Source organism: Corythoichthys intestinalis, chromosome 19 (assembly GCF_030265065.1).
Source record: "Corythoichthys intestinalis isolate RoL2023-P3 chromosome 19, ASM3026506v1, whole genome shotgun sequence".
In the NCBI taxonomy this organism is placed as follows: Eukaryota; Metazoa; Chordata; class Actinopteri; order Syngnathiformes; family Syngnathidae; genus Corythoichthys; species Corythoichthys intestinalis.
Window position 1 is genome coordinate 28522049 of NC_080413.1, and position 25691 is coordinate 28547739.

The 25691-nt window shown below is 39.5% G+C and overlaps 1 protein-coding gene across 11 annotated transcripts in view; it reads left to right on the forward strand.

Annotated features, from left to right (window-relative positions):
• Positions 1 to 25691, forward strand: part of LOC130907420 (neurexin-3b) — a 584351-nt gene that overhangs the window by 2410 nt on the left and 556250 nt on the right. For all 11 annotated transcript variants that reach the window (XR_009061465.1, XM_057822469.1, XM_057822479.1 and 8 more), the window contains exons 2-3: positions 3850 to 4936; positions 21707 to 21721. Coding sequence is in view for 10 of the 11 variants with exons in the window: in XM_057822469.1 (XP_057678452.1) it covers positions 4240 to 4936; positions 21707 to 21721 (712 nt within the window). In the remaining variant the exon portion in view is untranslated. The remainder of the gene's footprint in view (positions 1 to 3849; positions 4937 to 21706; positions 21722 to 25691) is intronic.

The following is a 25691-nucleotide window of genomic DNA, read 5'->3' on the forward strand; positions in this document are numbered from 1 at the left end:
TAGCTTGAAGCGAGATTAACTATTCAGAGCAGGTGGTTAAAGGGTCTATTGTGTAGCACAGTCCTGCGATTACCATTGGACACAGAGATTTTGTGCCAAACCAATTGCAAAGGCAGAGTGCTGGGGAAGAATTTCCAGGTTTTGTCATGTAAATTATTTCTAGCGCTACGTCTAAACAGCTGGAAGTGAAGAAAGGACAGTTTTCATATTCTGCAGCCTTGCAGTACCATCTGTAATGGAAATAACAATGATTTCGTGACAGGATATTCCACAAAATGTCAATAGTGGTGGCATTTGAATATATAAATTGCACAATTCTAAAATCTGCTATGAATGGCTGCTTATTTTATAAGGACATGCAAATGACAACGTAGACTGGCTGTGGATAATTAGTCATATTTATTCGGATTACAGCGGGCCTTTAGTGATAGTGGTCAAATGGTTTATGCTCCATGTTGTTATTTTGGATTGTCATTTACAATCAACATCTTTCTATATTTTGAATCAAAGTTCTGTTTCTGTGCTGCCTTTCCCAAACAATTCATTACGGTTAATACGGAGGTGCTTGCCAAATGTCATTTAACTGACTTATTTTAGGGTTAGGATTGGCTTTAATGCTACATTTACACTATCTTCTCAGTGGCCTAGGTTGCTTCATTTGTCCAAAATGATGCTTACCCTGCATGCCAGTACCTTTCCTACCTGACTGTCATGCTCTGATAGGACCTCTCATGTTCCTAACATTTTAATCAAGTACAGTTTCAAATTTCATATTGCGCCATGGCTTTCTGGGTGCCAAACAGCTTTGGAGCTTCTTTGTGGCCACGGCTTTATATGAATGAAGCGCCCCTGCTGGAGCCTCCTCCCAGACCACACATCTTAGGTCAGAAAGTACTAGAACACGTGCTTGTAAACTGTCACATGGCAGGACACTACATGATAAACCCTTTGGTATCATAAATGTAAGAAAATGAGATAAAACCTGCAAAAATTGTGATCTAAAAAAAGACGAGACTTGAAAAGACCTTGAGAGTCAAGTGGGAAAAACATATTTAGTACTTCTCATCCCACTTTAGAGAGTCTGTAGGTTTTTTCCTACACCCTATTATGTAATGTCAGGTTTTGTTGCATTCACCTTCTTTTACGACAGCCAAGATTTCTCATCAGCGCCATAACAGTTGTGTCAAATTGACAGATTAAAAATCTGGCCAAGCACCTATGACCAATCACAGCCTGTCACGTTTCCCTATGCTAACAACAATCGCTTCCCGTTTTGTTCACAATGGTCCAAAAACTGCGATGGCCACTGAGAATATAAATGCAGTGGTGGATAAAGTACTCACTGTTTTTACTTAAGTAAAAGTACAGAAACGGGGGCAAAAAAAATTACTTAAGCACAAGTATCTATGAAAAAAAAAATACTCAAATAAGCGTACAAAAGTATTTGCTTTAAAATTTACTTTGCAGGTAAAAGTATTTTCACCCAATGCAAAAATGTGACATACATAACACAAAGAGATTTGAGTCAATATTCAAAGAACCAGAAAATTCACTGACGGCTCAATATTATTTAAAGCTGTGCAGAATTGAAAAAAAAAGCAAGCAATAAAATTGACTGCACTGTAAACAGAAGCTTGACAAGCTCAAAAAAATCCAAAATCTGTCTAAATGGCAGATTGCAAGCAACTGTCAGGTGCATACCGCCGCCTACTGTACAAGAATATGCAGCACCCATTTGAAGGCGCGCTTCTCTCACTGTTAGATTTTATTGGTCAATATCTTGTTCACCTGCCTACTCTTTCTTGTAGCGGTGGGAATCTTGGTGCACCTCACAATCCGATTGCGATTACGATTCAGAGGCAACGATTCGATTATAAATCGATTATTGATGCACAATATCCCCCACCCCCTTTTAGCTGCTTTTAATGTTTCGCACATTAGTTGCAAAAATCCTCTCAGGTTTAAATAAACTGCTATTTCAGTATCAAGTTAACAGTTCAAAACAGTAAATAAAATACTCAAGTAATCATTCTGTATCAACAGAATACATTGTAACATTTTGCTGAAATATAATATTTTATCCAACCAAAAATGCAAGCAGGTATAAATGAAAGAATGTGTACTACTACAATACAAATGGTTTAAAAAATGCTTTTCTGCTTGTTAAGTTGTGTGAACATGAACATGTAAATATTAAGGTACAAAAAAAAAAAAAAACCTCAAGTCATTTTGCATCCACACCTCAAATATATATACTGTATATAAAAACGTCTGTTTTTGTGATGTTCCATTCATTTACAGCACCACTTAGCAGCTCAGCAATAGCACCCGTGTGGTTTTCATGCATTACACGTAACGGCGAGTCGGTCAACATTGGACAGCGATGGCATGATTTCTATTTTTGTCTGCTTGGAGAGAGCCGGTGTGCCGTGTCAGTGAAATAACGTGGGGATGGGATGACGTCCCTCGGCTCTATTGCTTTCAACATTCTTCGAAATCCCTTATCTTCTAAAAGTTGATTTTATGGTGGAATCCAAAATAATTCTACACGTCTGCTTTTAAATTTTTGAGAGCAGGTCTGATCTCTTGGAGAAGTTGGTTGGTTAGGTCAGCCATGCTTGTAGCTCCGGAAGACTGTGCTGACTGTGTTTTAGTCCCGCTTTACTTGGCATATTTAAATAATCGGAATTCGGATGTTGTGAATCCTTCTCGAATCTTCCACGGCCGAATCGCGAATAATCTAAGAATTGGAAATTTCACACACCTTTACTTGCTTGTACTCGTGTTGCTGCCTCTAGAGCTCAATTATGGTATACTTGCACAGCGGTTATTGATTGCGCCTGAGGCATGAAAAAGAAACTATCAATTCACAATGAGAAAAAAAAGAAAAACGTGTAATTCAGGCGACAATTTGAAAAGCAGTGTAGTAAAAAGTACAGATACGTGCTGTAAAATGTAGGGAAGTAAAAACTAAAAGTACCCCATCATATTTGTACTCAAGTAAAATACAAATACTCAAAAATGTACTTAAGTACAGTAATGAAGTATTTTTACATCGTCACATTCCACAATAGTATAAATGTACTGTATGTAGTATTACCTATTCAAGGGCACTTTTTTTTAATATGTAGTAATAAATTAATGTCTGTTCAGACCCTATGACACGACGCACAGGTCAGGTGCAGGGATTTTTTTGTATGAAAAACAAGGAGAACTACCGGTCATGGCTGTAGGAAGGGAAAAGGGATGGCGGACTGGAGAGGGGAAGAGTGTGTGTGAGTGTGTGTATGCACACGTGTATCAGTATTTGTACGTGTTTGTAGACAAAATAAGAGTCGCGGGTGCCCTGCGACCGGCCTTGGGAAGAGATCAAGGGCAAGAGATAGGGCCATCTGCGCGGCTCTCTCCAAGAGAAGGGAGGGGTGGGGTAAGGGTGTTCGGGAAAATGAAAGGAAAATTATAATCGAATTAAGCCGAATAAGTAATTTAATATGCCCAAATACGGTTGGTCTTCAGTCAAATTCGCGCTCTTCATGGCGTAGGCGAGACCTCAGGTCCCTTAAGTCATTGCCAATAGTCGCGGTCTGCCTCGACAGTTCCGTCACCTGTTGTACTCTTTGCCATCAGTGTTATACTTTATGTGATGGTGTAATGGCAATGGATGATGTACAGTTACTAAATTTGGGTACAGCTTTGTAAGAGGGGCTTACATGCAAAATACACTCTGAACATAATCGTTTTTAGACAAGACAGACCGTAATTTTTAACACTACTGTACATGTAAAATATTCTGGGTACTTTTCATTAACTAAAACTATTTTCTTCGTTTTCTCTTCTGTTTTGTTCAAGACCTGTCCGACCCAGCAGATTAAACCATGGAGCATGGTCCAACAATGAAAGTCATGTGCTTCAATCCAGGAAGTCGCCGCAAAGAAAACAGCCAAGATGCATCTTTGATTCATTGATCATCGTAGCATTTTCAACTGTCCACTTGATGTGGTGATCAAATATTATTTTTCTTGTCCCACAGTTGGCTGGAACATTTGTGTGCATTCATTATCGACATTTTTTCTTCAATAGAGATAGAAATAACACACCGATATTTGATTATCATGCAATGTGGAACATAGAATATATCAGATGCATCTTACAAATCTGCCCTAATTAGATACTTTTGTTATTTTAAGTGGTCCTTCATAAATTGAAATAGTTTCCTGCTGCTTACGGTTACTCTCTACAATGAATCCAAACGGCCTCCCTGGGAAAGTTCTCCTGCTGCTATGCACTGTTCTGTCCTTCAGTGTGGGATTAGAGTTCACTGGTTCAGAAGGTCAGTGGGCTCGATACCTGCGCTGGGATGCCAGCACCAGAAGTGACCTGACCTTCCGGTTCAAGACATCCAATTCAGAAGGCCTCATGCTCTACTTTGACGATGGCGGATATTGTGACTTCTTACTCCTAACTGTGTTCGAGGGCAAATTGCAGCTTCGCTTCAGTATTGATTGTGCCGAAACCACCATCACGTCTGACAAAAAGGTGAACGACAGCCGCTGGCACTTTGCCGCTATCAATCGGCACAATTTGCGGAGCGGCTTGGCCGTGGACGGCCAGACCAAGACAGCGGAAGTGCGACCTCAGCGACAATTCATGAAGATCGTAAGCGACCTCTTTCTCGGTGGGCTTCCAGGAGACATACGGACATCTGCCATCACCTTGCCTTCTGTCCGTGAGCTGGTTCCGTTCAAGGGGATCATCACTGACCTCATATATGGGAGTAAACTGCCCACGCTCATCAACAGTCATAAAGTACGCTTAGAAATGTTGGGTCTCTGCACAGAGAACCCCTGTGAGAATGGAGGGATCTGCTCACTGGCAGATGGTGAACCCTACTGTGACTGCTCGAGAACTGGATTTGTAGGCAGATACTGCAATGAAGGTAAGAGGACATTCTGTCATTTTAATATCTAATTCAAACATTGTGTGCTTTCTCTTTTAAAAAGAATCATTTACATTTTTAAAGGAGTATAAACTAGGAAACATTTGGTATCATAAGACTTTGATTGTACGCATGTGCAAAGGCTAGTGTGTTTGAAGCAAGAGTCCAACAATACTTGTTAATGCTAAGAAGTGACAAAAGTAGGCATAACCAGTACTTCACTCATTTGCTGCATTTGACACTGATAGATGTCCAATCCATTTTAACTGGTAGGGCTGATAGTAATGATCTTGTTTCAGGCATTTAAAGAGGATAGACATCCAATCCATTTAAACGGAGAGGGCTGGCAGTGAAAGATCGATGCCAACCACCCCAATTAAAATGGATTGGATGTCTACTGATGTCAATGGCTGTTTGTTAAAGTGCCTGTGACACCGTAAAAAAAATCTGAAATAGCTTTACTATGTGAATTAAAATCATATTTTGAGACGATTCGACTATATACAACAATTTGGCAAACGCATATGACAAATGAGTCTTTTAATCTGCCGTTTAGCCATGCCTTTCATTATAGCACTCTAGCGCCTCCATCTGGGTGATGACGTCGGCAGAGTAACGATTTCAGCTGATTTAGAATTCAGCCCACTGAGGGGGAATATTCAGAACGAGCAAAATGCGACAGAGAGCAGCAAAATTGTTTTGATCTATCCAATATTTTTACAGGATATTCTTTTTATCTAAGTATTTTTCCCCAATTGCTAAATAAATTGTATGGTCATGACAAATAACAGTTTTGTGCTAAATGGAATATGAAATATTAAAAATGCATTCATTCAGTACAACAGTGCTAAATTACTGCATAATGGTCAAAACTGCCGACTTCTTAAAACCCCCGAACAGCATTTTATGCCACTGGAGTTAGTCCAGCTTTTGTCATGTCCCTGCCCCGGCTTCAGAGACAGCGGAAAGAGCGTAAACAAAACAGGAGGTGTGACAGCTAGTCAACATGCGAACCCAAACCGAGCGGCTCTTTCCAGTCTCGTTCTCGCCCTTTCGAAAATAAAAAAAAAATCACACAAAACTACCCCGACTTATGTCACACACGGCAGAGGGGGTGATGGTCTTCACGGATTGGTTAGCCCCCGGCGGCGAGTAAGTTACGGTTTGTCGTTCTGCTGCAGCCCCGGTGGGCAGGCAGTGCTCGTCACCAGGGACAGAGGGGAATGAAACCGGCCGACGTCGGAGCGGGAGGCTGCTCGGGGCCAAGCTGAGGAACGCGCTGGCACGCAAAGAGGACCAAGGGGGGTGGAAGTCTACACAATAAAGAACCGGAGACTAGAGCAGGGGGGTTCACGGGGCCAAGTCAAGTAAAGTGCTCTGTAGGCAGGCACGCCTTTAACGGCCGGCGACCATGGTGTGTGACAAGCCGCCATCTCGGTGGCAGGAGTATTGTCACCCACAAAATGCAAGCCACCTCCTTATTAAAACGTTTGACATGATCCCAGTATTTGACATAATATAAAACATGAAGCTTACTCACTTCATTGTCCTTCCAATAGTTCCTCAGTTGTTGGACTTTTGCCCATCGTGGTGAACAAGGAAATTAAAAAAAAAAAAAAAAAAAAAAAAACGCCTCACACCACTCTCCCTGGTCTAGCGACAAAAGCCTGCAGCACATTGGGATGGCGTGACACAAAACAATTAATCAGTCCGAAAAATCAGCTGAATCCGCAGTCCTTCTGCATGCTATAGTAATGACTGTATTGTGAGATGGTTACTCAGCTGATGTCACATTCACCTTCTTCCTCAACCTAAGAATCGAGCCAGAAATAGCTCAAAAAATTGAATAAATATATCGATTGCTTCCACACACATCCAAGCGGTCCATTTCATTCAGGAGCATAAAATACCTCGTGCAGTATGAAATAAACATGCTTTTTTGTGTCACAGGCACTTTTAGTAGATATGAAAATATTTGTATGCATTTCAAAAGTGCTCTTGTAAATGTGGAAATACTGATTCAATTCCTTTGCACATGTGAACAAGTACAGACACCGTTAGAAAAAAAAAAAAAAAAAGAGTGTTTTTTGTCAATTTAAATACTATGCCGGCTTAGATAAATTGGCACAATGAAAAAAAAAGAAGTAGCAAGCAGAAAAACTAGTTTCCCTTTTAATAACTAGCATAGTGCTGGTACTGAGAGCAAGGAAAGAAAACACAGGACATTTGCTGCAAGCTAAATTCTGAGCGGAAAATCCGAAATCAACTGAACTGTACATAACATGAATTGCTAAATTAGCTAATTTTGGAGTCTCGTGTCACAATCGGGGTTTGAATTTGTTTTCCCACTGCAAGTCTTTCATTGGGCTGGGAAAATTACTTTCTCAAAATATCTTTTCATTAGTGTGCTTTCACTTCAGAGTTAATTTTCCAGTTTGTTTACCCCTTGTCCAACAGGAATGTATAAAAAATCAGAAAAATGTAATCCCCCTTTGTGGGATTCTGGTACATGGGTTAAATGATCTTTGTTTATTCATACAAATAATTAAAATAATTCAGTATTTGCCAAAGGTGTTATAATGTGATGCTGATCCAAACTTGGATTGTTTGTCCCTAAAGAAGTTCTGTGCCACTGAATGCCATTCTAGTTATTTATTTTTTTCATGTTATTTTTAATACAATGCTTGGTACGACTTCAATTACATCACTTTATCTAAATTATCTTTCCCCCGTGAAACTAACTCAGCTCCTGCAAGGATGTGCAGGAACCCTAAGGTACAAAATGTTTGGATGAACTTTATTTTTCCTCTCTTTGTGTGCCAAGGTAATCTATTTTGGGGTGGCACACGCTTCTTTGATCACATTTTTCTTCCACGTTTAAAAGGAATCTTTTTGACACTTAGCCTACTGTATTTGTGATGTCATATGGGCACCATTTGTATATTGCAACTGGTCTGAACACGTACTGTTTGTTTATGTAGCACAGACGTTTGAAGTTGGTTTAGGAAGATTTTTATACGCTTGTTATCTTTCACATGCCATCGGATGCCAAGAATAACTTGATTAATTTATCTTTTAAGAAACATCTCCTGCCATGTCATAAAAAATTCACACCAATACCACAGGGAATACATCAGTATGATCTTACACGGGTGCTGCTTTCCCCATGTGTGGGGCTGGGAGAAAAAAATAAAAAAGAAGGAAAAAAAAAACATGAACATAAGCATGTCGAGTTTCCTCCTCTGCTGACCTGTTCTTGCCAGTCTAAATCAGGCTGGCTTGACTCCTAGGGGGATAAAACATCAGGGGAATGCTCACTGAATGCTATTTTAGTGCAATAGAGACACACTGTGCAAATGTATTTTTTGCACGATAACACAAATTAAAGGTACCTAATGCGAACTATTTATTTACTATTAAAACAATAACATTATCCATCATTTAGTGTTTAAATGAAGATGTCTGGAGCTGAAATCTCAAGAGCTTGCCTATGGCATTTTTCAGGACAGAACACGATGTGCTGGTTGTGAAGCAGTCAAGCGACAGGACTAGACTGTCCATTGCTTCTGTGAAGCAGTTAATGCAGGATTAATTTTAGTTTGACAATGTGCTAGACAATATCCTTGTTTTAAAATAGCCATATGCATAGGAGGAAGCTTACAAATTAGCTCAGTGGTTTGGTTGAGAAGGATAGCAGTACCTTTTGATAGGCTTTTGTATAGCAATTGTTGGGAAAAACACAGTAAAACAAACAAAATCTTTTTTTTTTTTTTTTGGGGGGGGGGTCTGATTTTATTCACACTTCTCTTGTCCAAGTTCCTCATCATGAATAGCTTTCACAATGACCCCGCCCGCTGTGCCTTCTGCCTGCCATTAACTGATATGGCTGACTGTTGATTATGCAACTGAGACAGGGAGTCATAATTAGGAAGATAATGAGAACAGAGATGGCAAATTTGTCTGTGGAATGCCTTCTCAAACACTGCCACCAGGCTGTCAGCTAAGGCTAGAATTCCTGTAAAATTCCACAAGTGCTTGTTTAAGCAACCTTTAACCACATAACGTTTGAGTAGTTCAAGTCATCGGACTATGAACATTTAAATGCAATTACATGCAAACAACTGCTTAGCACACCTGTCTTTGTTGGTGTACTGTTGATTATCCTGTGCATCTGTCAAGACATGGAAAATTTTACATCTTCTCATAATACAGAAAAGCCCAGACCTTGCTTGAGCACACCCGCACACATAACATTATGGAACTGTGCACAACCGTATAACGCGAGACCCTCGAGCTGCTCGTTAAAACAGGCAGATGGTTGACTGAGTGGAATGGGCCTGGGTAGTGTTTCGTTTGCCATGGTCCTAATTGTGGCCTGCTTGCCCAAAAGGCTTAGAAAAGCAATACAATGAGTTTGTTTACTTCAATAAATAAGAAGACGAGAATGAAGGGATTCTAAGGAAGAGCGCATTTGGATTTAAAATATCCAGATTGAGCTGCTTAGCAGTTGAGGGGAAAAACATTGTATTGAACCAAAAGGGTTATATTAATGCATAGATTTACACAGGGTGCTAAAACAAAACCATAGGTTTTAGATGAACTGTACATTGGATGGAAAAATCTTCAATTTTACTGGCTCACAGAACACTTTTCAAGCTATTCATCCACTTTCTTTACTGATCATGGGAGTTGTCCGAATATAACTTTTTAACCATTAACATATCCCGATATTGTCCCCTTCCAAAAATGGAGGGTGGCGGACACGGCCTACCATCGGTCCTCAGCTATTCCCTATCTTCTGGATCGAATCAACTGAATAAACTAACTATTGAAACATGAACTAATCTACTGGATCTAATCAACATAACGAGCACATTGCCACGATCGACAATGGACTATTGGGAAATTGAACAATCAGAGGGGATGGTTACTATTAAAAAAAAAAATTGTAATCACTACGAAATCTGAATGTCAAAAATTGATATTCGATATTTTCTGCGTCCTATATGGTATACTGGGGACGGGTTTCAATAAGCTTCGGCTTCTCCCGTCAGCCCTTTTCGGGTTGAATTAGTTGTAAACACATATAAATGCTGTATGTTTGTTTGGATTTGTCATGCCTGAAGGGAAAATAAAATAAATAAATAAAAATCTGATACAGATATCAAACCGATACCGATATATAAGGTCATTGACTTAAAGCGGAAGTTCAGGATTTCTGACATTATGCTTAATCTTCGAGTTAGCGGGGGTTTAGTTAGTTGGTGGAGTTTATCTCAACAAATTCCATTTCGTTTGAAAGTTATTTGTTAGTTTCAGGGCTCCGGAGTGGCTGAGCTAGCGCGAGTCAATGGCACCATTATAGCATGCCAATAAAAATAACATGCACACATGAAAATCATCGATGACCCGTGCAATCAATATGGGTTGGCTATGTTTTCAGTATAAAGTTATTAAAATTTACCATTGCATGTCAATAATTGCAGTATGAACAGCAACATTTGTAATCTAGAAGCTCTCCAGAGGAGCAGGGTGGAGTGATATGACATTGTTTTTTTTCACCACTGATTTTTAATGTCGTAGCCAGCAGCAAGGGACCAGTTTATATTTTTACTCGTTATTCATAGGGAATATGTGGAAACTTTCCTTTGCCCGTTTCTTCTGTATGTTTCCACAGCCTCTAAATGCACATTTCGCCATGTTGCTGGCCGTGAATTGACTCAGCGGCATACTGCATTCGAGGAAGGTGGGAAGTCAGAGTTTCCAACTTTTGATCTGGAAAAATATCATTAGTGCGCCTCCACAATTGATCGCTTATGAGAAGTCTGGTTTGCTGGAGGTCAAAATGTCTTTTGAAGGCCAAAATAAAAATCAACTTCCACCCACCCAAAATCCACCCACAGAACGCTCTGCCCACCCAAAGAAAACTGGATGTAGTACTAATGTCATAATCGCTTGGAGGTTCTTTTGACGTTGACATTTTTTACCACCGTTAGAAAAGACTCTAAAAGCGCTCAAATTTTCAAAACACATTTATTCAAAAAAAGTGATGAAATAAAATAGCTAAAAACCCTCGAGTCAGTTCCAGGTGTGACGTCGCTGGGGGCCGCCAGTGCTTCTTCCGTGCGCCGCGTTTGCTCGGAGCCGCCAGTGCCTCTTTCGTATTGCCAGTGTGTTGCCAGTCGTTGCCGTACGGGTGGGCAGGAGCGTGCACACATGTCTAAGTTTTAACCTTTGCGTTGTTACCTCCTCTTTCACCTTAAAAATATCCATCCATCCATCCATCCATCCATCCATTATCTTCCGCTTAGCCTGGGGTCGGGTCGCGGGGGCAGCAGCTTTAGCAGGGAAGCCCAGACTTTCCTCTCCCCAGCCACTTCAGCCAGCTCCTCCGGCGGGATTCCAATGCGTTCCCAGGCCAGCCGAGCGACATAGTCTCTCCAGCGTGTCCTGGGTCGACTACGGGGCCTCCCGCCGGTGGGACATGCCCGGAACACCTCTCCAGGGAGGTGTCTAGGAGGCATCCGAACCAGATGCCCGAGCCACCTCAACTGGCTCCTCTCAACGCGAAGGAGTAGCGGCTCGACACCAAGCCCCTCCCGGATGACCGAGCTTCTCACTCTATCTCTAAGGGAGAGCCTGGACACCCTGCGGAGGAAACTCATTTCGGCCGCTTGTATCCGGGATCTTGTTCTTTCGGTCACGACCCACAGCTCGTGACCATAGGTGAGGGTAGGAACGTAGATCGACCGGTAAATCGAGAGCTTCGCCTTTTGGCTCAGCTCCTTCTTCACCACAATGGACCAGTGCAGAGTCCGCATCACTGCAGACGCTGCACTGATCCGCCTGTCAGTCTCCCGCTCCCTCCTACCCTCACTCGTGAACAAGACCCCAAGATACTTGAACTCCTCCATTTGGGGCAGGATCTCATGCCCGACCCGGAGAGGGCATGCCACCCTTTTCCGGCTGAGGATCATGGTCTCGGATTTGGAGGTGCTGATCTTCTTAAAAATAAATAAATACAATGAAATGTTTTTTTTTTTTCTAGGGGGCGCTACACACATTTATGCATATTTTGATTTTTTTTTTTTTTTTTTTTTTTTTACATTTTATCAACGTTTTTACCAGTGTTCACCTGGCTGTTGAGTTTGACGAGTTTTGAAGCATTCTGAGGGGGTCAAAGTTGGGCTCAAAGGGTCAGCGGGACAAAGAATGACTAGGGGGCGCTAAATAGTGTATTTGGAATTTGTCTTTACACGGTATCAAAGATTGCACCTGTCTTGACCTGCCTGCCGATTTTGGTGCATTTTGAAGCATTCTAAGGGGGTCAAATTGAGCTCAAAGGGACTGCGGAACAAAGAATGACAATAATAATAATAAAACCGAGGAATCACAATAAGTTACATAAAAAAAACAAAAAAAAAAAAACAAACAAACATTGTCACCTGCATGTCCATACTCTTCAGTTATGGATGTGCTCTAAGTCAAATAAAATAAAATCAACTTTTATTTGTTTAGACCAAATCCCAAAAATCTGTTATCTCAAGGAGAAAACAAAACATGTTTTAAGGTGCAGTAGCCCTACGCTGGATTTCGACCTACTTGAGCATTGTAGCTTATTTTTTGCCCCCAAGGTAAGACTAATGCCCACCCACACCTGGAATCCTGGTAACACCACTGCTTGGAATGCTTTAAGGTCGCAATTGGTACCCTCCGAGCGGGATAAGTCTGATTTCCCACCTTCCTCGAATGCAGTGTGAGAACGAGTGACCGGAGCACTCCTCTTTACTGGGGTCATATTACGCATCTAAAAAAATAGTCCCGCAGAGTGAAATGATTTACGGCAGTTTGGTGTGACATTGTTTTGGCCGCATGTGTGTTTTGAAACAATGATCTGTTTTGAATTTATTTGACTATGTTGGATCTGTTCGTAGATCTGTTTCGTATTTTATTAGTATGCTATAATGGTGCCTTTGACTCGCACTAGCTTAGCCACTCCGGAGCCCTGAAACTAACAAATAACTCAATAGCAAACAAAACGGAATTTGTTGAAATCAACTCTACCAACTAATTAAACCCCTGCTAACTCGAAGATTGAGCCTAATGTCAAAAATCCTTTTGCTTTAACGTATTATGGCTAATTGTATTGTGATGCCCCACTGGATGCTTTAAAAATGATATATACCCTACCCACCGACGTCACAAAACCACGTGCTCGCTGTATGGTTCCGCCCACGTGTCCGTCATTTTGTCTCTGTATTAGCATTGGTTTCAATTGATCGAGGAATTTAAAATGCATTTCATGGAAGACCCGGTGCTTTCTGATGCCGTAAACTCACTGGATGTGTTGCATAAAAGGCGTTATGTGGAAAAGCTTCGTTCTATACAGTCGCCAGATCCATATTTGATGCCTAAATCGATGATTTTTGACCGGCTGCCTTCGCCGTCTCTGCCTGACCCTGATATTTACAACTATCTTGTCCACACAAAATCAGCCTATTCTCACGAAAGTTTGAAAAACTTTAAGAGCTTGGAGGCTTATAAATGCTACGTTGCTGGTTGGGTGAAACAGGTCCTCGTACACGAAAATTCGGCAGGAATCTTGTGCTCGGAAGGTGAGTTACGAAATTTTCAATTCAAAATCTTTTGTTCTTGCTAACATCCACTGTCAAGTCTAATGTATTTCATGTCATTTGTCAATGGAGCTAGGGCTTTTAATGTTTATATGGTTTAGCGATAGCACTCTCACTACATACATACGTGTATGTTGTCGGCGATTAGCCTAGCAATGATCTTAATTGTGGTTGTCAGCCCAAAACCCTCTAAATATATATTAATGCATCTTACCAGATATAAAATGACTACTACATAATCTGTGGTAATCGTTTGGAGCCCAGTTTTCTCGTCGTATTGCAGCAGCCCATCTCGCTCTCTCCTCTCCGTGTCTGTCGGAATCCGGTAGAACTTCAAGTCTCTCAGTCTATCTTCTCTGTTATTGCAACCGACCGCCACACACGCCTTCACCATTTTGATTATTAATGTTAACGAGCAGAAAAACACGCCGTAAATAGGAGGAATGTACGTAGCCGTAACAGGTCAACACGATGTGTTGACGGACAAGTGGGCGGCACCAGTCAGGAGAGCGGAGTTGTGACGTCACGTGGGTAGGGTCTATACAGTATGTAACAACTTCAAGGTTTTCCGAGTGAAAAAAAAGAAAAGAAAAAAAAAAAAAAAAAAGAAAAACGTCCAGCGAAGTTATGGAACAGTGCTTATATTGCACCACCATATTTATTGTTGAAATCAAAATGATCCCAAAAAACGGATTTTTGCACTAAGTGCAAGTGCAAATACGACACTTATTCTGTCCTCAATGTTTGTGTGAGTAAACAAATCGACATACTGTATATTGAACAAATTAGTCTCCAAAGAGAAGTCAGAACAATGTGTTAATAATATGAAATACTCAGAAAGTACAGCAAAGTATACACTATGTCAATTTGAAAAGCAACCGGTAGTGCAGCTTGCAAGCAATGAAATAATTGAACCACATTTTACCACAAATGCAAACAAAACAAAATATACACATCTCCAATATACTACACAACGCTCATGAATTTAAACCAAAGGAAAAATAACTGACAAGCGATCCTTGTATAAGGCACAAACAATGTGGGGACATGGCAAGAACTGCTATGGTACAGTGGTTGCAGGCGTTAGCTCGTCCATTCAGCTCTCTCTATTCACAATGAGCTTGCGTCAACATATGATTACGTCAACAGAAAGGGCTGGAACTTATGAAAAGTAATCACACCGAAGCGCCAGCAGGGGGCAAAAAAAAAATACGAGAAACACAGGCAGGCAATAAGTGGTCATGACGACACTGCCTTATGCATATTGGCTCAAAAACGATCATGAAAAACTGATGTCGATATTATCAGGTATCATTTCAAAATGCTATTATTGGCTGATATTATCAGCCACCCGATAATATTGGATATCTCTACTGCTCATCTTATGAAGAATCGTGGGCAGTTGGAGTGTATCCCATCTGACATTGGGTGAAAGGCAGAGGATACCCTGGATTGGTCGCTAGCCAATCACAAAGCTTGTTAAGAAAACCTCACAACTAAAGGAAAAACATTACATTTTTGATTGATAGACCAAATACTAAATTATCCACCGGTAGGTTGTTTTTAATGGAAATTTTGGGGCTGATGGCACCACTTCTCAGCAAAAAGCTTCAGACAGGAAGCAAGACAGACGCGTGCTCAGGTCTTATTCACATTGCAGACAAATGTACTCATCACTCACATAGCATCCTGTTACTGGAGTGTCTGCATTTAAAAGTGATCACAGCAGATTTATTGAATCCACACGCCAGCACGCCGAGTCAGCTCAGTCCATTGGGTTTTTGCAGCAAATTATCGATGTGTCTCCTGGTGATGATACAGGGACAATGAGTATGAGTAATCGGGAAGTAGACATAAACATTTTAGTAGTTTTGCTGGTATGTTACAACATCTCCATTTTTGTGTGTCACAGAGAAGATAAACCCTGGTTGTTGGAAAAAAAAACAAAAACAAAAAAAACCCATTAAATATGTTGAGACGTATTTATGCACATCCATTTTGAACAGTAATGATTTTTTTTTTTTGCTTTACTGATTAGTGAAATGCACTAAATTATGAATAGAACCAGTTCTGGAATGTTTATGTTAAGAAATGTATCTTTCAACATGTTTTCAAATTAGTGGGGAATGATGCAAGACTCACTTTACGCCAGTAGTCACATGGGAAAGCTCAAGCTCATCCTTGATCATAATGAGAACAAGTGGTGTAGAAAATGGATGGATGACTCATCTTTTGAAATGACATTAAAGTGCCTGTGACAGGATAAAAAAAAGTCTTGAATAGCATTGTTATGTGAAGTAAAATAATATTTTTAGACAATTTGACTATATACAACAATTTGGCGCAGATGACGAGAAATTAGTCTTTTAATCTGCCGTTTAGCCCCGCCTGACATTATAATGCTCGAGAGCCCCCAGCTGGGTGATGACCGGCTGAGTACAGACTTCAGCTGATTTAGAATCCAGCCCATTGAGGGGGAAGATTCAGAACGAGGAAAACTCCAATATTTTTATAAAATACATTTTTTAATCCAAGTATTTTTCCCCAATTGCTAAATAAATGGTATGGTCATGACAAATAACAGTCTAAATGGAATATGAAATATTAAAAATGCATTTTTTCAGTACGACAGGGCAAAATTACTGCATATTGATCAAAACTGCAGACTTCTTAAACCTCCCGAACGGTATTTTATGCCACCAGAGTTAGTCCGGCTTTTGTCATTTCGCTGCCCCGGCTTTGGAGACGGAGGAAAGAGTGTTAAACAAAACAGAAGGCGTGATAGCTAGGCGACATGCTAACCCAAACCGAGCTGCTTTTCCAAGTTTTTTTCTCACCTTTCGAAAACGAAAAAAATCACACAAAACTACCCCGACTTATATCACACATGGTGGCAGGGTTGATTGTCTTCAACGATCGGCCAGCCCCCGGCGGCGAGCAGGTTTTGGCTGGTCGTTCTGCTGCGGCCCTGGCAGGCAGGCGGTGCTCGTGGCCGATGTTCTGCCAAATTTTGCACCCATATAATATTTTTCTCCCAATGCATTTGAGGCGGTGAATAATCCCTTTTACATTCAGTTGGACCCTCAATGTTATCCAAGGGCGCTAAATAAGCAAGTTTCATCATAAACATACATGTGCAACATGAAAATCGACACAATCGAGAACGAGGCGAGAGCGGGCCTTTATCGGCCGGCGACCATGGAGTGCGACAAGCTGGCGGTTGTCAGCCGAGTGGTCTTCAAGGGAGCATTGTCACCCACAAAATGCAAGCCACCTCCTTATCAAAACGTCTGCCATGATCCCAGTATTTAACATAACATAAAACACGCAGCTTACTCACTCATCCGTCTCATGGTTGCTCCATCGTCGTACTTGTTTTGCCCATTATTCGTGGTGAGCACGATGTTTAAAAATCCAAAAAGCCTCACACCACTCTCCCTGGTGCAGCAACAAAAGCCTGCAGCACATTGGGCTTGCTTAACGCAAAAAATAAATTAATCCGCAAAATCAGCTGAATCCACAGTCCTTCTGCATACAATACTAATGGCTGTATTGTGAAGATGGTTAGTCCGCTGACGTAACGTTCGCCTTCTTCCTCAATCCGAGACCCTGGCCAGAAGTCATCATTTTCGTAGCGAAACCTGATTAAAAATTGAATATATATATCGATCGCTTCCTCACACATCCAAGCGTTCCATTTCATTCAGGAATCAGGAGCATAAAATACCGTGTGGAATATGAAATAAACATGCTTTTTTCGTGTCACAGGCACTTTAATCATATTGAAGATGTCATTCTCGATGTGTTGATAATCTTATTTAACCCTGTTTTTGTTTTTACAATGCTGGTATGGCATGGTATATGTCTAATGCTGAGATATACAGTAACTCTTGTGCACTCATCATGCCGCACCGCTAGTCTCTGATGTGCGGTAACGCCACACACCAAAAACAGTTGGCTTTGAAACACATTGCGTCTCTTGTCCCATGTGAATGAGGATATATGAGTGTGACTAACTGTGTCAGGGCAATGTGCTGAAATTAGACACCCATCGCTCTCCACACCCGCAGACTTCTGGCTGGCAAATCCACCATCTCCGACATGTGCTCCATTTTGCTGTCATCATTAATCTCAACTACCGTACATTACGTTCCTGCTATTAGCTTTGGAAATATTAGCAGTACCTTTATGGTAATGATGTGGATGTTAGCCCCATTCTTTTTAATTCAATTAACAACATCTGAAATCTCTTTAAAACCTCGGGTTATTACAATGTGATAGTCATAAGGTCAAGGTTATTAAGAGCTACACTCGATTATTTAATGATTATGTAAAATGACTGCTAATTTAAAAACCCACATGCGGCATTTGGAATGAAGAGTTTAAGACTCATTTTGCTTAAAAATATACGCTGGTTTGATAGAAGGCCAGTAATTGATGGCACTGGCGAGCAAATTGTTCAGCAAGTGCTGAAATGGTGCCTTCAGGCTTAGCTTTAGGGATTAATAAACAGACATGGGAAAAAATGACAGTTACAATAATCTTACTATAAAAAGTAGGTCATGGGGGGAGAAGAGAAATGGTGCAGGGACTTGTCTGATTACAGTGCAGAGGGCATTTGTGCCCAGTGCCCAAGCTGAAAATTATGTTTGGATTTGAGTTGTGAAAATAGAGCAGGGATTACGTTCGGACCACATGTCCTCAACAGCACATTGGCTTGTTCTGGAGCATGTCACATCAAGAGAAAGGGCTTTATCTGCATCTGGAATTTGTTGTTTGACACGCAAACACAGTCCATGCACTAATAATTTCACACATACATATACTGTACATGTGTGAGGGGAAAAAAAAGCCATGCCTGCTCGTTCAAGCGTAATCATTCATTTGTGCTGAGCACCAACATGCTCGAAAGCCAGAGCGGTGCTACAGTCCTTCAGCTAGCCATCATCTCCCTTCCCCCTACAGCCGCAATTTGTCCTTTCTTTTCCTTCACCAATGTCATCCTTCTTATGTCGTGGGAGGAAAAGTAGCAGCCATTTTGAACTGCCTAGCAAGGTCAGGGTAACAAATCCCCCCTTTTGTTGTCACTTCTACACATATTTGTCTTAAAGCACTTCCTCCTGAACGTCTACCATTTATTAAGTTCTGTTTAAAATATTTACATTCTGACAGTGGGGAAAAAATGGACTGAATAATACGCTAACATCCAGTGTTGTGGTGGCACCTTAGACTAGTGCGGCAGTCAGTAACCGGCGGCTCTAAAGCCACATGTGGCTCTTTAGCGCTGCCTTAGGTGCTCCTTGGAGCTTTGTCAAAAGGGAAAAATATTTTTGTCTTAATATGGTATCTGTAGGAGGAAAAACATGACACAAACCGTCCAATTTATTATTAGCCTAATGAAGTTCAACTTAAGGTGCCATAATACAACAGAGTAGTTACGTGGTGTGTCATTCTCTATAGGATGCACGGCAGGGAAAATAAAAATCATGAAGACTCATTATGTATTTGTAGCCAATTTAGTCATTTTGATAGTAGGCTAGTATACATAGATACATAAAGCATGTGTTGTCTTTATAAGGCTTATATGAGGCTTTTAAATTTTTGCGGCTCTAGACATATTTGCTTTTTGGTCCAATATGACTCAACATTTTGGGTTGCCGACCCTTGGACCAGTGGTTAGCACATCCGTTTCACAGTTCGAAGATTCTAAGTGGTCTGGACCTTTCTGTTTGGCTTTTGCATGTTTTCCCCATGTTTAAAAATGTATGCGTTTTGCCCAGCAGTTAGCCACTGTGCACTGAAAATTTAATCAGATTATTTTTCTTAAATCTTGTCAAATAATTTTCTCCATCTTGTTTTGAGTGTTAAAAACTAGTTAAATTAATGTTTATGATTGTTTCACCTACTTTAAATAAATATTACTATTTGTTCTTCTTAAGCACATACATCTAGAAGTTAGTCATTTTTCACCTAAATCAAGAACATTTTGCTTTCAAATGTTTGGAACAATACTTGTTCTTGAATTAAAAACATTTATGACATTTCAAAGCTTTTGAAAAAAATAAATATACTTATTTTTACTTAAAATAAGTTCTTTAACTTATTTTAAGGTAGCTATTTTTCTTATTTAAAAAAAACAGTACAATTTACTAAAAGCACTGGCAGATAATTTCACTTAGTTCTAGTACATTTACACTGAAAAAAGGGAATTTAACTAGGTTTAAGGAGATGTGTTTTTGCAGAGTACCATCTTTTACTAGTATTTATTAAAAAAAAATAACGATTTCGGAGTTGTTCACCTATATGTGTACACTGCAAATTTATAACGTCTTAATCACATCATTTTTCTTAAATCTAGTCAAGTAACTTTCTCCATCTTGTTTTTAGTGTAAAAGACTACTTAACACATTATTCCACTTACTTTAAATACATACTACAATTGTCAGGTTTAGGGGGCAGGAGTGGACCCAAACGCAGGGAAAAACAAAGACAGGCAAAAATGCAAAGGCAAGACAGGGTGTCTGGGAACTCAAAAACGATTTAATGTCAGTGAACAAAAAACAAAGTACAAACAAAAGCAGTGGTGATCAAACAAAAGTCCAGGAATTGTAACTTGGGAACTCAGGAATATCAACACGAGGGCTTTGACAGGATATCAACAACACTGGGATAGACAATGAGCAAACAAGACAGACAGTGCATGGAGAACTTAAATACAGACATGGGGTAAGGAGACAATGAGACACAGGTGCAGCGGATTGGTCAAGACAAAAAGAGCAGGCCACAACAGGTGAAATCAATGGGTAATCACATGGACAAGAAACACTATGGCAAAATCTTAACAAAACAACTCAAGGCATGACAACTATTTGTTCTTAATAAGCCCATACATCTAAAAATTCATTGGTCATTTTTCACCTAAATCAAGACAAAAACTGCTTTCAGATAATGTTTTGAACAATATCCTTGAATTAAGAACATTTCTAACAAATAAGCTTTTCTTTTTAATATTTAATATACTAATTTATTGCTTAAAATAAGTATCTTTTTTCGAGAAATCTAAGTGTGCAATATTTATTTGAAGCACTGGCAGATGAGTTCCCTTATTTCTAGTAAATTTACACAGAAAACAAGGGAATTTTACTAGTTTTGAGGAGGTGTATTTTTTCCAGTGTATATATACAGTATATATAATATCATATAAACCTTACGCTAGATTGTAGGCTATTTCCCCTCAAATATTGTTCAAAAATATGTCTAAAACTGTGTTAGTGAGCATTTTTCCTTTGTTGAGATAGTCCATCCCATTGCTGATTAGACAGGTTCAGCATGTGCAGTGCAACTGGACCGTTCCTAGATTAAGGACTATTTATGAACATTACTTACTTGGATTCCAGCTCATCAGACATTATTGCTTCATTTTTATACTGCCATATATATTTTTTAGTAAATTTTTAAACCTAACATCAACATTATATAACTGGCATCAGGCACACTCCAATTTCTTTATGAGCACGAAGAGTCATGCTTAGGTGAGTTCCTACTGAAATTTCCACACTTCATGGCTTCTAATGCGTGGCTAATTTTCTCTTTTCTGTTGTAATCAATGGACTTGTGAGCATCCCCCTGAACCAAATCCAAAAGGAGTTGAATTTGTGTCTAAAAGAAAGAAAATGTTGCAATGAATATTGAATGTCAATATGGAGGTTGTACGGCGGTGGAAAAGAGTCTAAGAACAGAGCATTTTCAGATGTAGAACCAATCACAACACCATAAATCCTCATGTGTGGATTTATGAGGCACCCTGTGTGACCTGGGTGCAGAATATTATGTTATTCTAACAATATTCTATTTTTATGAGTTCTTTGCCAAATGTCTAATATCAATCTGGCTCCCTTAGCAGATGGGACAGATTAATGTTTTTTTTTTTCTCCACAGCAGATTTCAGCTGAAGTAGTCTTTTTGATCAAGCATGTCAAGGGGCAATGCTTTGCTCTTTACATGAAAACAGATTCTTGAGTGCTGGGGTCCTTTTATAGCTTTTGCATGCTTAATTGACATGCAAAACAAAATGGAAGTGTGTTGCTAATTGAGAACTTCTTTGCTCTCTTCTTTTTATGTTTTGCAAAATCCACAGCAGTCCATAGACCAGGTGAGTCTTACAACAAACTTGTTTTATTTAAGTCATGGGTTAATTTATCAAAGGCTAAAACATCTAGTTGGAGATATAAGCAATGTAAGCAACAGAATTATACTCCCTGCATCTTATTTGTGGAGAAAGTCTCAGTGTTGTTCCTTTCATGAACGAAATATATACATATTTTTAATTTAGCTTTATTTTTATTCATACAGGACAGGGGTGTCAAACTAATGGCTCAGGGGCAAATTGCGCCTGACGGGACAATATTTTGCGGCTCCTATTTGACATCCAATTGTAATATTAGTGTGTCCTGCACTTATTTTGTAATGGGCAATAAAAAATATATTAAAAAAACTTTATAAAAATGAGGATACATTTTGAAAAAACAACAACTATTATTTAAAGCATCACTAGGTAACTTTTCAACCTTTATAAAATATTTTCATTCATTTTTGATACTAGGTCGACTGACAACTATTTGAATGACACCTCTTATATTTGTTGAGGGGGTCTGTATCGCTTTCACTAGCACTAATTAACTTTGAGGAGGGTGGCAGGAACCCTAGCTGTCACACAAAAAAACTACAAATGTGCTGACTGACCCTTTCCCCATTCATTATAAAGACGTAAGTTGATGTGAACACTTTTGCGTAAATGCTGCAAAGATGGCAGAGCAACAAGGGACAAGTTTTGGTCTGAGGAGACAAAAAAAAAAAAAAGAACGAGGGAGGTTACCAGGATTAAAGGGCACTCAAGAATAAACATTGGCCTGGCTTTCACTATTATTGTAAAGGTGTGTGAAATTTCTGATTCTTAGATTATTTGCGATTTGGCCGCTAAAGAACGATTCACAAACATCCAAATTCCGATTATTTAAACATGCTAAGTAAAGCGGAACTAAAACACAGTCAGCGCGGTCTTTGGGACGCACTGAGGAACGGACCAAGAGTAAACATCCACATTCCCCAACTCATGCCGCTAGATAAAAAAATGGCCGACAGCCGCTACAAACAATGCCCAATTGCTACAAACTCCGCCCACATAATGCTACGGTAGATGTCATATTTATATGGAACTAGATGGGAAATGACGAAAACGGCGTTAGCACATGTATAGAGAACTAGATGTGAAATGAAAGACTCGCCGCCATTAGAAAACAGCTGCCATCTTAAAGCAGTAGTCTTCTCAGGAAGGCTCTGTTGTAGCGAACTTTCCGAGCGAACCTAATTAACTTTTTATCTAAAATACAGTGGTACCTCGACATATGATCGCTTCGACACACGATTTCTTCGACATCCGACATAAAATTTCACACGCCATTTGTTTCTATATCCGACTAAAAGCTTGAAATATGACGATTCAAGACAGCGTCGCAATTTGATTGTTTTCCTGCAAGACTGACGCACGGCGGATTTTGTTGTAAAAGAAATCAACATGGGTTCCAATAATGTTAAAGGAGGTAGAAGAAAGGTGAAGAAAGAAAAAAAGGTGAGGCTTACCAATGAAATGAAGATGTAATGATAGAAAAATAAGAGCGTGATGTGCACATCCTTGAATTGCTTGACAATACTCCTCCAACCTCTGTTCGCCAGTCTTTATAAGTTAAGGTGACAATTATTATTCTGGTACCATTGCTAAAGAGATCGCCAGCTTCGTATGGTTTTTAATAATTTATTTCAGAACTTGTGTAACACAACACAACTGATAGCAACAACAGGACGTAAAAAGAGTCAACTGCACTCTCTCTTCTGTTTGTCCCGCGTTGCGTTCAGGTGCACCACGCAAAACACACCTGCAACATTAGAACCTGATTTGTTACAGTACATTAGTACAGGTATTAGCATTACGTATTATTATTAGGGCTGTCAAACGATTAAATTTTTTAACTGAGTTAATTAAAGCTTAAAAATCAATTAATCGTAATTCAAACCATCTATAAAATATGCCATATTTTTCTGTAAATTATTGTTGGAATGGAAAGATAAGACACAAGACGGATATCTACAATCAACATACGGTACATAGGCCTAAGTACTGTATTTGTTTATTATAACAATAAATCAACAAGATGGCATTAACATTATTAACATTCTGTTAAAGCAATCCATGGATAGGAAGACTTGTAGCTCTTAAAAGATAAATGTTAGTACAACTTATAGACATTTTATATTAAAACCCCTCTTAATGTTTTCGTTTTAAGAAAATTTGTAAGATTTTCAATCAAAAAATAAACTAGCAGCCCGCCATTGTTGATGTCAATAATTACACAATGCTCATGGGTCGCACTCAAGTGCCAGCAGAGGGTGACAAAACTCCAAAAAACACAAGTAACAAGTACACTGCTGTCATTTTAATCTGTTTGAGCGAGGCATGTGCGCTAATTGCGTCAAATATTTTAAATTGATTAATTAAAAAAAAAAAAATTACCGCCCGTTAACGCGATACTTTTGACAGCCCTAATTATTATATTATTATTCCGATTGTTATTCATAATGTATTTGTTTTGCTCTTTGCAATTGCTTTTTGCAATAGTAACTGCAGTATTTATTAAGGATTTTGTAAAATAGTGCTGGGCTGATGTGACTAGAAGAATGGGTACCACTGCAGATAGTTCGGTTAAAACAATAATGCTGCCTGTCCCGAATTAATCAAAACAAAACTTTCTCTTCATCAACGCGTTGCTTTTTATTTTCTCTCTATGAGAACGTAGGTCTTACCTCTTTGGTGGGCAAAATATGCCTGATCAGAAAAACAACAAATTGCTACTCGCCACCAGGGGGATTCAAAACACGTAACATGCAAACAACCTGGCATTTCTAACAGATTTAGTGTAGGTTTTCGGGCTGTGGAATGAATTTATGGAATTATAATGTATTCTTATGGGAAAGTCCTGCTCGACATACGACAATTTCGACTTACAAACAAGGTCTTGGAACGAATTAACTTCATATGTAGCGGTACCACTGTACTCCTAAATCGGCAAAATCTTGACTTGAAGCTATCTTTAAATGATGAAACAGTTTTAAAACTTTCACATGTCAAAACAAGGGAAATTATGGAATAATAGGAGGAATGTTAACAACTTTAACGGTTGATTGAAAACATTAATATAATTGAATGAAGTTTAAAGCTGCTGATACAGAATGGGGACTTGAGTATTTTATTTACTGTTTTGAACTGTTAACTTGATACTGAAATAGTAGTTTATTTAACCCTAAGAGGATTTTTGTACTATTTTTGTAACTAATGTACGAAACATTAAAAGCAGCTAATAGCTGGTGGCAGGGGGGTGTGCATCAATAATCGATTTATAATCCAATCGTAGCTTCGTAATCGTAATCGAATCGTGAGGTGCCCTAAGATTCCCACCCCTAACGAGTTCGGGTGGGGCAGAGGGCCGATGGGGGAATACGGTAAAAATCAAATGTTTGTTATTTTCAACATCGTCATATGCTATTGTTTAGCCACAACTGGATTCATTACCTCATTACTATTCATCCTTCACACAGCCGCTGGAAACAAACGTCGTTCAATCCATCTGCAGGCGACCGGGAGATCAGGATTTTACCACACTGTGCATTGGTTCTCATGGGAAACGCAGTCCTCCTTAAGACAAAACACTACCGCCTTTGTCCACCTGCGTCGCTAAAATCAACCAAAACTGAAAAGTTACCTAGTGTTGCTTTAAATAAATTAAAACAAATTACAATAAATTGAAGGACATAAATTCAAATAAATGAGACCCGTGTTTATTTTGCGCTGAAAATGCTATTTATTTATTTGTTTTGTTTTATAAATGACTAATGATCTCAAATAGCTTTACTCTTTGGCTGCCATTAACAACAGTAAATGTCCAATCCATTTCAACTGGGAGGGGCTTGATGCGATCATTTGATCACAGTTGAAATGAATTGGACATCTATTGCTGTCACTAGGTGTTTTAAAATCATTTTCCCTCTCTTACTAATTGCCACAACAAATA